Source organism: Hemiscyllium ocellatum, chromosome 10 (assembly GCF_020745735.1).
Source record: "Hemiscyllium ocellatum isolate sHemOce1 chromosome 10, sHemOce1.pat.X.cur, whole genome shotgun sequence".
In the NCBI taxonomy this organism is placed as follows: Eukaryota; Metazoa; Chordata; class Chondrichthyes; order Orectolobiformes; family Hemiscylliidae; genus Hemiscyllium; species Hemiscyllium ocellatum.
Genome location: NC_083410.1, coordinates 20,504,796 through 20,517,674, shown reverse-complemented (window position 1 = coordinate 20,517,674; position 12,879 = coordinate 20,504,796). Strand labels below are relative to the sequence as shown.

The window sequence follows — 12,879 nt, the reverse complement described above, 5'->3', positions numbered from 1 at the left end:
AGGTTGAAAGATTTCTGACAGCTACACTTGTGAAGAAATATGGGGCACAGGCCCATATGGACATGGGATTAGACCAGGAATTGTCCACTAAGCACTTGGACAGGGCTCGAGGGGCTCAATGAACTCTTCTTATGTTCCAGAGATACTTGCTCGGATAGTGTAAGGCCACACACAACTGGAAATATGGCACCTGCTCCTCGTGCACCACATTAGAGTGATTGTGCCATGTGAAGTTGAAGGGGGTGAGCAGCAGAACTTGACATTCGGTTTGTGGGCCTCAACCCTCCATAGAGTGCTCCTACTATTTGAAGAGAACAGACATGGCCTGGGTCCACAGGAGACGAGGCTGACAACAACTGGAATACTGTGGACAGTTTTGGCCCCTTATCTAATGAAAGCTGTACAGGCACTGAAGGCAGTGCACAGGCGGTTCACTCGACAGGCACCAGGTGCAGAAGGAGGAGAGGTTGAGTAGTTTGGGCCTGTACTCTTTGGAATTTGGAAAATAGAAGTGACTTATTGACACACAAGCTATTCAAGGAGGACTTGAGAGGGTAGATGTAGGAAGGTTGTTTGCCCTTCTGGGAGAAGGACATAGCTGAGAATAAGGAGTCAGATATTTAAGACAAAGACTGGGGGTGGTGGGAGGGGGTGGGTGGGTTTTCCCCTCGAGGAGATAGGGAATCTGTGGAATTTTTTTATATCACAGGGGGCAGTCGATGCCAAGCTGTGAAGTATATTCCAGCGCGAGATAGAGATTTTTAATCAGTAAGGAAGCGGAGGGTTATGGGGAAGAGGCAGGAGAACGGAGTTGAGGCCATGATCTGATCCGATGACAGGGCAGATCTGATGGGCTGAATGGCCTAGCTCTGTTCATTCACCTTCTGGTCTGAACGGATGTGTGATTTGAGTTCCTACTTGTACATGCAGTTAACCCAAGACATTTTAACAATTACATTATTTCAAACATGAGATTTATTTCATTTTCATTGTTTTAAAGAAATGCATGGACATCAAGAGCATTTCTAACTTTGACTCTGTTTTATTTTAATACTGACAGAAGGAGGCCTTTGAATTGCATTTTGACTTAAACCCCAACAAATTCTTGTCTGTTCACAGCAGCCAATATCAAAACAGTCCCAGCTGTGAAAGCTTAACTTGTGAATTTCAAATTCAGTGGCTGTGCGTCTGGGATAATGGTTGTTGAGTTCTGCAGGAACCTTTTAGACCCACCACTTGCCTCTTATCACCACCTCCCCAACTCCAGGCCCGGGGCCCTAACCACAGCGTACAGTACCCCATGGGCGATACTGAGGGAAGGTTGCAACATTGGACGCCAATGAGACTTCAACCCCTTTCAAGTGGATGTAGAATACATTACTTGGAGAGGTGGACGGGTACCACAAAGCCTCCTGACAGCGCCACCCTCACAACAGATTCGCGGATCATTTATCTTCCCATTGTTTGAAAGGCTGGATGGAGGTCCCCCCTTTTTGTGGGCCCAGGCTTTGAAGTCAGACATTCTTGCAGATGTTTGCTGGAAAAGCTGCGAGAGAATGTTCCGCTCGGAGACACTCTCCCTCGGTGACTGACTTTGGACACGTTTGGCAGCTTTTACACTCCAAGGGTGACCACTGTTGCCTCTCGAGCAACCACACCCTAAAGTGAGACTGTACAAGGCAAGCTGAGGAGCAGGAGGAACAGGCCAGGGATGTTCCCAAACAAAAATAAGGAGCCATCTTTTAACTGATTAGTCACAGGAGATTTGCCCCATGTTATGGTGCGATAAGCTTTGCAAGGACTTCCAGCAGGGGAAGGAGGGGCAGGGCAAGGATGGGGAAGGAGCGTCTGCAATGCAGTTTGAAATGGAATGAGCAGACTGGCAGACAGTGGGAAGCACTGAGGGTTTATTACTGTCCCCAGTGATGGTTGGGGGGGTGGGGGTTGTGGCTGTTACACAGGGTTGTGGGAGTGAGGGGGGTCACCTAGGGGACCTGCACTATCCCTTCTCCCCCCGACACAGGTCAATGCCTTGCCTCCTGAATCGACCTCATAATGTCCCCCACCACCACACACACCGCCAGCCCCCTCTCCAGGAACCTGCCTGACTGGCCCCCAGTGAAGCCAACTCGGCTCTGCGTTGCTGTTCTCTGTGTGGACAGACCGCAGTTCTAGCTGCGACCACTGTCCCTGGTGGCGCTGCCTGGGCTTGGCCAGGAGCTGGACCTCTGATTGGCTGACGGCACTGGGGCAAGGCCTCCTTCCTCATGGGTCTGGATTCTGGGAACTCATTGGCTGCCTGATCGTCATAAAATCCTGTCATGGTGTCCTGACCCTGAGGAGGTAACACATTGATCCACTAACCACCTCTGCATGTCACCCCAAACCCGTTCCCCCCCCCAGCACCAGACCACTGCCCCAAAACAGGACCCACTCTCCCTTCTCCCGGACCCACTCCCGTTATCCTCATCCCCATTCCCCCCACTTCCCCAGCTGCACTCCCCCATACCCCCTCTGTCCTAGGCCCATTCACACTCCCAGCCAGACTCCTCCACCCCTCCACCCGTCTGACACCCCCACCCCCCCCCACCCCCCTGTCTCACTCTGTCCCAAACCTCCTCTGCCAGACTCAAGACTCTTCAGCCAGGCAGTGAAGTCACGGCAAGCAATATTCTGCCCTCAGTACCTTCAACCGAAGCCACTGGAAAGCCAGTCGGAACTAAACGTGGAACAATTCGGACAACTGAGCCAATTTTGGGGGCGACTGTTTAACTTGGCCGCTCCTGACCTCACTGTCTCAGTATCCAATCACAGGGACGTGGGCGCGTGGGCTGGCCTAGCATGAACAACCCATCCCTAATTGTTCCGGAGATGGTGGTGGTGAGCTGCGTTCCTGGCACAGCCAGTAGGGGGCAGAGTTTCCATGTTTGAGCCCAACAATGATGAAGGTCTCGCGGTCCACCATTTGTTTGCATGCGGGTGTGTAAGCGTCCGAATTGTGTTGCATCAACTCCATGGTTTTTCCTGCTTTCTTGTTCACTCGCAGATGACTACGCACGACTTTGTAACCTTCCTGTTCCTGGGAGACGACATGAGTATGGTCAGGATGCATTGATGCCTCCGTACCAGCCTGACTACTCAGTCCCAGCCTCTGAGTACCACTCCCAGCAGGCACTACGTGGTAACCTGCCCTTCTTTGTCGACGCACACTGTAAGTTGAACTCTCCCTGTGGGGGAATACGTTATTTTTCTTGTCCTTTCGGGGGAAAAAGACAGCAAGGAACCGAGTGCCTCAAAATGCAGTTGGAAGTGTCTGAAAGTACAGGGGAGAGTTTGGGATCCAGTGGGATCTATCAGGGACCTGGGAACAGAGGCAAATTTACGTCTGCATGTGACGAGGAGAAAAGGGTCTACAATTAAAGGTAGAACCCACCAGCAATGTCCTTCAGGGAATTGTATGCACTGTCCTTACCCTGCCTGGTCTATGTATGTCTCCAGACCCTCAGCAATGCAGTCATCCCTTACCTCCCCTCAGAAGTGACCTCAAGCAAACTATTCAGTTACCCTGAACCTCGAGAGAGGGAGAGAGAGGGGAAGTGGGGGGAAGAGAGGGAGGGAGAGAGGGAGGGAGGGGAAGGGAAGGGGCGAAGAGAGGGAGGGAGGAGAAGGGGCAGAGAGAGGGAGGGAGGAAGGGGGAGAGGGGAAGGCAGAGAGAGAGAGGGAGAAGAGAGAGGGGGGGGGGGAGAGGGAGGGAGAGGGGGGAGAGGGGAGAATGAAAGGGGTGGAGGGAGAGGGAGGGGTAGAAAGAGAGGTGGGGAAAGCAAAAGAGGGTGTGGGGGATGGAGGGAGAGAGGGGGTAAGTGAGAGAGGTGGGGGAAGGGGGGGTGGGGTTGGAAGGGAGAGAGAGAGAGAGGGAGAGAATAAGACCAGGCAGATTGTCCAGTGTCAGAGACGAAAAGTGTACACCTGCTCTGTCAACCCTGCAAAGTCATCCTTAACATCTGGGGATTTGTTCTGAGTTAGAGGTGGGTGGTCCTGCTGGGGGTGAAAGTAGCTTATTGCCCAACATTCCTTCAGCCTGACACTCCCAATCCAGGCAGCTGTCAGCCCAGCACCAAGTAAGTGTGTTGTACAGAATGCTTAGTGACTCATTCAGGCCGCACCAGCTGAGAAATAGCACACACGGTTTCTGTTCACTCTGTCACCAAAATGTTATTCCGAGGCCAATGAGACAGGAACATTTCCATCAAATCCACAGGCATCTGTCGCCACCTGGTGGCTGTGCCAGCCAGCTGTAAATTGCCTTCAGACCAGGCGCCACATGATGCACCAAAACGCGAAGCTATCAGCTTTATCAGTGAGCGTAGCGCGTGAACTGAAGCTCACTTTCACAAGCCAAGTGTGATTCTTTATTTAGTTTTGTTGATGAAGGGGACACGTTGAGTGCAAAATCTCTACACTTTCATTGAATGTTAATCCCAGCAGCAAAGTCAGTCCCTCATCACCTCGTCTACCCTGTCCGGGTGAGGGAAGGAACATGTATGGGATAACCTTTCCTTGGCCAGAGTTTACCCCAGTTAGCTGGACAGCTGGTTTGCATAGCACAGTAATGCTAATGGTGTGGTGATCCCACCTTGGCATGAAAGCCTCTTGCCTGAGGTGTGGTGACCCTCAGGTCAAACTTACCACCAGTCTGCCCCCTCTTCTCTCTCTCGCTCTTCCCCTCCCTCCCACCCCCCTCTCTCTCTCTAACAAGGAAGCAGCCTGTAGTCCTCTGGGACTAATGTAACCTTCACTTCCTATTCCTGTCCAGTGTGACAATTAGCAATGTATTTGGAGTAATCTCATTATTGCTAAGACTGCAAGGACTGAATTAGGTTTACCCTCTTTCTGCCCTGCTCTCAGATCATTCACAGTTCAAAAGTCAAACAAAGTGGGACTCAGAGCTGTTTCCCAGTTGTTTACCTGTTGGACATGTTCAGGGCAGTGGGTGAGGCGTCATGTTTATCACCGTGTGTACAGCTCATTACTGAAGGAGCTCACTGACAGTGGAGGCCACACCTGTCATGTACCCTTTGACCCTCCAGCTGGTCTGTTGAATGTGCCCACGCTGAGAGGCTGGAGGGAGCAGGACTGTGCTGTATAAGTTAGCTGTCCCTGTCCCTGGGGCAACGTGTCCCTCTCATAATGTATTGCTGACTAAGCAGAAGTTAGCTAAGTTGTAACTATACTGGTGTTAATTCAATACAAGCAGGATTGCTGCTGTACAACAACAGCTTTTATTCATATAGCATCAAAATAAAACTCCCAAGTTCCACATTATAAAACAAACATTGAAATGTAGAAAATTGAAGCAGCAGTGACTGCTTTGCCATTTAATGTGATCATGGCTGACCATCTGCACTCTCTTCCCACTCCATCCCCATACCCTTTGATCCGTTTCGCCATGAGAGCTCTGTCTAACTTCTTCTTCAAGACACTTAATGTTTTGGCCTCAAATACTTGCTGTGGCAGAGAATTCACCGCTCTCTGGGTGAAGATACCTCTCCGCGTTTCAGCCCTGAAACTGTGATTCCTGGTTTTGCACTCCCAGGAACATCCTTCCTATTTTACCTTTCCTGTTCTGTTGGAATTCTGATGAGATTAACCCCTGCCCCCCTGATTCGTGTAAACTCCATTTTAGGCCTAACCAATCCAGACTCTCTTCATATTGTCAATCCTACCTTCACAGGCATCATTCTGGTAAAGCTTTGCTTCACTCCCTCCATAGCCAGAACATCCTTCCTCAGATAAGGAGATCAAACTGCACACTATACTCTCAGTCTCACTAAGGTCTTGTGCAATTACAGCAAGCCACCCAGTTTGCCTTCTGTTCCACCTGCTGTACCCATACGTGGTAACTTCAGTAATTTTATTTACTTCTAGTGATCTCGTTTGAAAATACGACCCCATGCCACATCAGGAGATATTAGACCCAGTTGACCACAATCTGGCAATTTTCAAAGGCAGGGGGCAGCCATGATGGAGTCCGCTGCCGTCTTGCAGAATGGGGTCAGGTATGAGAGCAGAGAGCCCCATGTGAGTGTCTGAACACACTCTTGTCAGCCGGTTAACCGCTCGAATCAAAGGATGCTAACTTTACGTGGCCATGCGCTCACCTCAGTTTGAGGGGCAGTTTACGGTACTTTACAGTCGGCAGCCACAGTGAGTATACCCCGGCTGCTATGCTCCTGTGTTCTGTCGTGTCCCAATCTTCCTGTTCGGAGAATTTCATTCTGCCCCTCCCCAGCTCTCAGTGGGCCGAGTGGGCAGTTTGTTGAAGGTGGACTTGATGCTTGCTTCACCATTCTTGACCTCCTCCATTGCCACAACGAACCCCACCGCAAATTGAAGGAACAGCACCTCATCTTCTGCCTGGGCATCCCACATCCCGGAGGACTCAACATTGAGACCTCCAATTGAAAATAGCCTCCTTTCCCATCCCCCGACACCCTTCCCAGCCCCTCCCCCTCTCTTCCATCAACTGGATTCATTCCTCCCATTGGCCAATCAGCTTGTACCCTCTGCCTGTCTTCACCTATCCCCACTTCCCACCCTGCCCCTGCCACCCTGTTATCTGCAGCTCCCCCTGCACACACCCCCCCCCCCCCCATATTCCTGAAGAGGGGTTGCACCTGAAACGTTGACTTCTCCAGCTCCTGATGCTACCTGGCTTGCTGAGTTCTTCCAGCCTCCTGCCTGTCTACCTTGGATTCCTGCATCTGCAGGTCTTTGCCTCTCACCTTTCCTCCAGCTCCCCCTCTTTGGGAAAACTGTAGTGCATTCCCGAGGTGTCAGAATGTGGACACACTGTCAGTGATCGGGGGATGGGTCCTTATTTTCAGTGTGTGTCCGTACGTGACCTCACCGCTCCCCCACACATTGGGGATTGAACATGTGACCCACAGTGGGTGAGCAATCAGCTCCACCTCACTGGCCTCCCTTACTCGTGTTGCGCGTTGCTCTCTCTTTCCACTTCTGACTCCTCCTGCTCTTTCCCGTTCTCCATTCAGGGATATATATTTAAACACTCTCTCCCTTTTGGTTTCGGGCTGTTGAAGACCTCGGGACCTGGTCTGTTCAACCTGGTTTTACAGAAGGAGCCTCAGTGAGGTAGTTTTCCTCTGTGTATATGGATGGATGGGCTTTGGGTATTATCCGAAATCAGCAAAGAGTCAATTTTGTCAAGTTTCATTGAGAGTTTCTCCCTGCAAGGGAATCATACCAAACTTCCCTACCTACCTCCTCACCCCTCATCTTGTCCAATGCTAGTCCAAATCTCCCACTCAGTCGGCAGAGAGTTACCCATGCCACAGAACTAACCACCAGGTGGCATATCCAGTCACGGATTGACAAACTGGGCGTGTGGAAGAGTGTGGTCAGAGTTTGGCTTTAACCCCATCTGGAACCTATAGCATGTCAGAGTTTCGCTGCTCGTTAATGGCTGTGTCCACTTTGCTCCCCAGATCCGTTTGATAGTTTCGAGGGACTGCAGGCTGAGGAATGCGGTATCCTGAATGGCTGTGAGAATGGGCGTTGTGTCAGAGTGCAGGAGGGCTACACGTGTGACTGCTATGATGGCTACCAGCTGGACATCAGTAAGCTGGAGTGTGTTGGTAAGATCAACCTCAGGGTACTTGTTCAAAATGGAACTGTGATTTAGTTCATACATAACAAGACATTGCTGCAGCACCATGATTGCCAGCAAGACAGTCATATGACCCAAGAAGTGCAAATGCTTTTTAATCAGGTGGAGGTTTCTGATGTAAGTTTGCCGGCTGAACTGGAAAGTTCATTTTCATACGTTTCGTCCCCATACTAGGTCATATCATTAGTGAGTCTCTGGTGAAGCACTGGTCTTAGTGACCTGCTTTCTATTTATTTGTTTAGGTTTCTTTGGGTTGGTGATGTCAGTTCCTGTGGTGATGTTATTTCCTGTTCTTTTTCACAGAGGGTCCAGCAGTGCTAACCACTGTGTCATTGTGCCGCACAGTGGTTAGCACTGCTGCCTCACAGCGCCAGAGACCCGTGTTCAATTCCCGCCTCAGGTGACACTCTGTGTGGAGTTTGCACATTCTCCCTGTGTCTGCGTGGGTTTCCTCCGGGTGCTCCGGTTTCCTCCCACAATCTAAAAATGTGCAGGTTAGGTGAATTGGCCATGTTAAATTGCCCATAGTGTTAGGTGAAGGGGAGTAAATGTAGGGCATGGGTCTGGGTGGGTTGCGCTTCAGCAGGTCGGTGTGGACTTGTTGGGCCAAAGGGCCTGTTTCCACACTAAGTAATCTAATCTAATCTAAAGTTGATATGCTTGTTGATAGAGTTCCGGTTGGAATGCCATGCTTTTAGAAATTCTCGTGCGTGTCTCTGTTTGGCTTGTCCTAGGATGGATGTACTGTCCCAGTCGAAGTGGTGTCCTTCCTCATCCATATGTGAGGATACTAGTGAGAGATGGTCATGTCTTTTTGTGGCAAGTTGATGTTCATGTATCCTTGTGGCTAGTTTTCTGCCTGTTTGTCCAATGTAGTGTTTATTACAGAACTTGCAAGATATTTTATAAATTGTAACTGTAACAATTGGACAAACAGGCAGAAAACTAACCACTAGCATGCATGATACATGAACATCAACTAGCCACAAAAAGACATGACTCTCTCATTAGTAACCTTACATACGGATAAGGAAGGATACCACTTCGAGTGGGACAGCACATCCATCCTAGGACAAGCCAAACAGAAACACGCACGAGAATTCCTAAAAGCATGGCATTCCAACTGGAACTCTATCAACAAACACATCAACTTGGACCCCATTCACCACAGGAAATGACATCACCAACCTAAGAAACCTAAACACATAAATAGAAAGTGGGTCACTAACACCAGTGCTTCACTGAAAGGTCACTGATGATGTTATCTAGTATGGTGGCGAAACATCTGAAAATGAACTTTCCAGCTCAATAAGCAAACTTACATACAACTTTTTAATCATCTCAATTTCCCTTGCCACCTTCTCCCTTAAGACTCAAATCCTTCTCCCCTCAGAAAGATACCAAGTTGTTTTGAGTCCGTCTATACAGTGCAGTTCAATAGTCTTTCACTATCAGTTATTCACAACTCTTTGTTTGTAATAGTGTCACTGAACTCCCTTTTATAATCCCAATGCACTAAATTGCAAGGGACATTAACTGATCCCTTTACCCCAGTGCACAGTTTGTCCAGATCACCTTATTAATCCTCTTGATCACTGTCAAAACTCTAATCAGGTCAGGTCAGTGTGTCCTCCTTTCAAATGATATAACTCCAGGCAGTTCCACAACTGAAGACAAAAGCAGATTGAAGAATGAGCCAGCTACTTTAATGGGTGGAGCTTAGGAGCAGAAACTCAGTCAGCTGTAAATATTGTTTCGCAGCATGACTGGATTTTGACCACCTTGGCATGATGACTTCATAGGGTCATGTACCCTGTCTTCCAAAGGCATATGCTCCACATAATCAGCTCACTAAGCCAACTGTGTTGGAAGACATGGGCTCCTCACATTGAGGAGACCAGTCAGAGGCTGAGTGGCTCTTAATCTCGATCCTCACGCACATGTTTCATAGCGACCAGTAATGACCAATAACGTTCTGTGATGGGAGACGATGGTTGACGTGAAGAGTCTGCATCATGTGCCAGCTCTAAAGGGGTTGATTTTTAATCTGTAAACCTTTCCAGCAGGAGTTTTCTGGTCATCCAGAACCAGGTGGTAAGCTACAGTGTAACAGCTTCCCTGAACCTGGGCCTGGGGTTCAGTGGTACTAGCCCAGTGACATTATCACCACCTCCCCCAGGACTGTCTTGTTTAAGAAGTTTCTGAGAACTCAGCGTGTTGATCCCTCCTTTGGGCAGTGTCTAAGCTCTCACAGTATCACACCATTCATCATTCAACTTCTGAAATACTGCCTTTAATTAGATTGATATTGAAGCAGAGATAACATTCCACCAGCATGTGGAGGAAACACCCTTTGTCAAAATGTTCAACTGGGAATGTCACCATAAAATTCAGCCCCTGACTAGCATCTTGCAGTAAGACCAGGCCTGTTCAACATTACTTCATTCCCTGTGCTTTGTTCTGTCTTCTCTCTCTGTGCCATAGACGTGAATGAATGTATCGAGCTCAATGATAAAATGTCACTTTGCCGGAACGCCAAATGCATCAACACTGATGGATCGTACAAGTGTGTGTGTCTGCCAGGCTACGTCCCCTCGGAGCAGCCTAATTACTGCGTAACTACAGAGGCACAGAAAGAGTCAAAGTTGGAGTAATTTGCGAAGAGCTGCACATCCCCCTTCCCTCTCCCCAGCCCCACTACTGTACAAATCCTACCTACGCTCCGCACCCTCTCCCTCTTCCCCACCCTCTAATCCCCACCACCACCAGATCCCACCCAGAAGCGACGTACAAAGACTCTGCCTATGCAGCACCCCCTTGTCAATGAGTGTTTGCCGTCAGTCACTGATGCCGTTAAGGAAGGGGACACCAAATGGACATATCGTTTCCTCAAACTGGGGGGGGGGGTGAACCCCAATTCTACCAATGAACGGAAAGACCAAATGGATTCCTAATGTGCTTCTTCTTTTTATATGGAAAGGAAAGCCCTCTCAATAAGGGACATGCGAAGTGAGAAAGCACACCGCATCCACAATCATTCACACAAAATAGCATTTGTTATTAGCACATGGTTTACACTATGTATAACAGCGGTGAAAATATTTTGTATTACGTATTTGATAAAATGCAGTATGTGTTTATACTGCTTTGACTTTAGAGTTTTATGACAAATGTAAATTCTTTGATAGCAACTTATAGTCCGTTTGTATGTTTTTTTTTAAAAAGGTCGTGCTATTCTGTGTCTGGAACATTGGTCAGTGAGTTTTTACCTTGTTCAGTGTCTGCCCTGTGGAGCAGGCGTGTTGTTTCGATAAGGTTTTTTTTAAAAAAAAGAAGTTTTATACAACCGTAGAGGTGTGAAGTTCCTGGTTATGTTCTCCACACATTATATACTGCACTACAACCCACACAGTTCAAACTTGCCAGGTTGCAAAGCTGCTACAGGACAGCCAATAGAGACATGATGTGTACAGTTACACTGAAGAAATAAAAGAACCAGATTATTGTATTGTAAGTTGTAAATTGAAACAAAAATAATTCACAAGCAGATAGCTCTTGTATGATCATCTTAAAGCATATTAAAGCTGTATTCTAAACCTCTGTAAAACCTATAAATAAATCACTTATGGAAGTGTACTGCTCTACCTCTCCTGTAGAAGTATGGGGGTGCATTTGGTACCAGCGGGCACCGAGATTTCCAACACACGAGCATGCGTTTTCATGGGTTTGTGACTAATTGCAGCCAAAGCCAAATGCTTTTTCAGTTTAATTAGTTGGTGATCATTTGGCCCATGCTGGCTCTCTGCCCAGGAATGCATCAGTCCTGAGCGCTATCCCCATGACCCTGTCATTTTATTTTGTTCAACTGCCTGTCCAATTCTTTGCAAAATCATTCTGCCTCACTTCCGCTACGCTCATAGCCTGGGATTTCCACATCGTTATCACTCACAGTTCTTCCTCAAATTCCAACTCTGTTACAACTCTTGCTGAATTCCCTAGTTCTTGAACTGTCGGCTAGTGGAATGGTACCTTTGTTGTCAGGTCAAGTCCACTTGTTGGGTGGCATGTTTTTGGTGGTGGAAGAGGCCCAAGACTTGCGTATCCTTGGTGGAATGGGAGGGGGAGTTGAAGTGATCGGCCACAGGGTGGTGGAATTGTTTGGTGCACGTGTCCCAGAGATGTTCTCTGAAACATTCCATGAGTTGGCGCCCGGTCTCCCCAATGTAGAGGAGACCTCATCGAGAGCAACAGACATAGTGGTTGAGGTGTTTGGATGTACAGGAAAATCTCTGCTGAATGTGGAAGGATTCTTTGGGGCCTTGGATGAAGGTATGGGGGGGGAGGCATGGGCACAGGGAGTGGAGGGTGGGTTGATGGTGGTGTGGACCTAACGAGGGAATTGCTGAGGGAATGGTCTCTGTGGAATGCAGATAGAGCTGGGGAGGGAAATATCTCTCTGGTAGTGGGGTCTGATGTAGGTGGTGGAAACGGCAGAGGATAATGTGCTGTATCCAGAGATTGATTAGGTGGAAGATGAGGTCTGGGGTGTTCTATTCTTGTTGAGGTTGGAGGGGTGGGATTCAAGGGTGGAGTTGTAGGAAGTGGAGGAGATACGCTGGAGGGTATAGGTGATCACATGGGTGGAGATATTGTGTTCCTTGAAGGAGGATGCCATCTGGGATGTCCTGGAGTAGAATTGGCCCTCCTGGGAGCAGATGCAGTGGAGGCAGAGGAATTGGGAATAAGGGCTGGTGTTTTTACAAGAAGCAGGGTGGGAAGAGGTGTTATTCAGGTAGCTGTGGGAGTCGGTAGGTTTGTAAAAGATGTCTGTGTTGGGTCGGTCACCGGAGATGGAGATGGAGAGGTCCAGGAAGGGGAGAGGTATCTGAGATGGTCCAGCTGAACTTAAGGTCAGGATGGAAGGTTTTGGTGAAGTTGATGAACTGTTCAACCACCTCATGGGATCATGAGGTGGTGTTGATACTGTCATCAATGTAACAGAAGAAAAGATGGCGGGTAGTGCCGGTGTAACTGTGGAAAATGGATTGTTTCGCGTATTCTACAAAGAGACAGGCATCTCTGGGCCCATATTGGTGTCCATGGCTACCCATTTGGTCTGAAGGAAGTGGAAGGATTTGAAGAACAAGTTGCTGAGGGTGAGGATCAGTCCTCACCTTCTACCCCACCGATCT

The 12,879-nt window shown here is 48.6% G+C and overlaps 1 protein-coding gene across 5 annotated transcripts in view; it reads left to right on the top strand.

Moving 5' to 3' along the window:
* Positions 1-11,323, top strand: part of ltbp1 (latent transforming growth factor beta binding protein 1) — a 371,964-nt gene extending 360,641 nt beyond the window's left edge. For all 5 annotated transcript variants that reach the window (XM_060831324.1, XM_060831322.1, XM_060831326.1 and 2 more), the window contains 3 exons: positions 3,047-3,211; positions 7,506-7,655; positions 10,172-11,323. In XM_060831324.1, coding sequence (XP_060687307.1) covers positions 3,047-3,211; positions 7,506-7,655; positions 10,172-10,341 — 485 coding nt within the window. In that variant the 3' untranslated portion in view covers positions 10,342-11,323. The remainder of the gene's footprint in view (positions 1-3,046; positions 3,212-7,505; positions 7,656-10,171) is intronic.
* Positions 11,324-12,879: the final 1,556 nt, after the last annotated feature.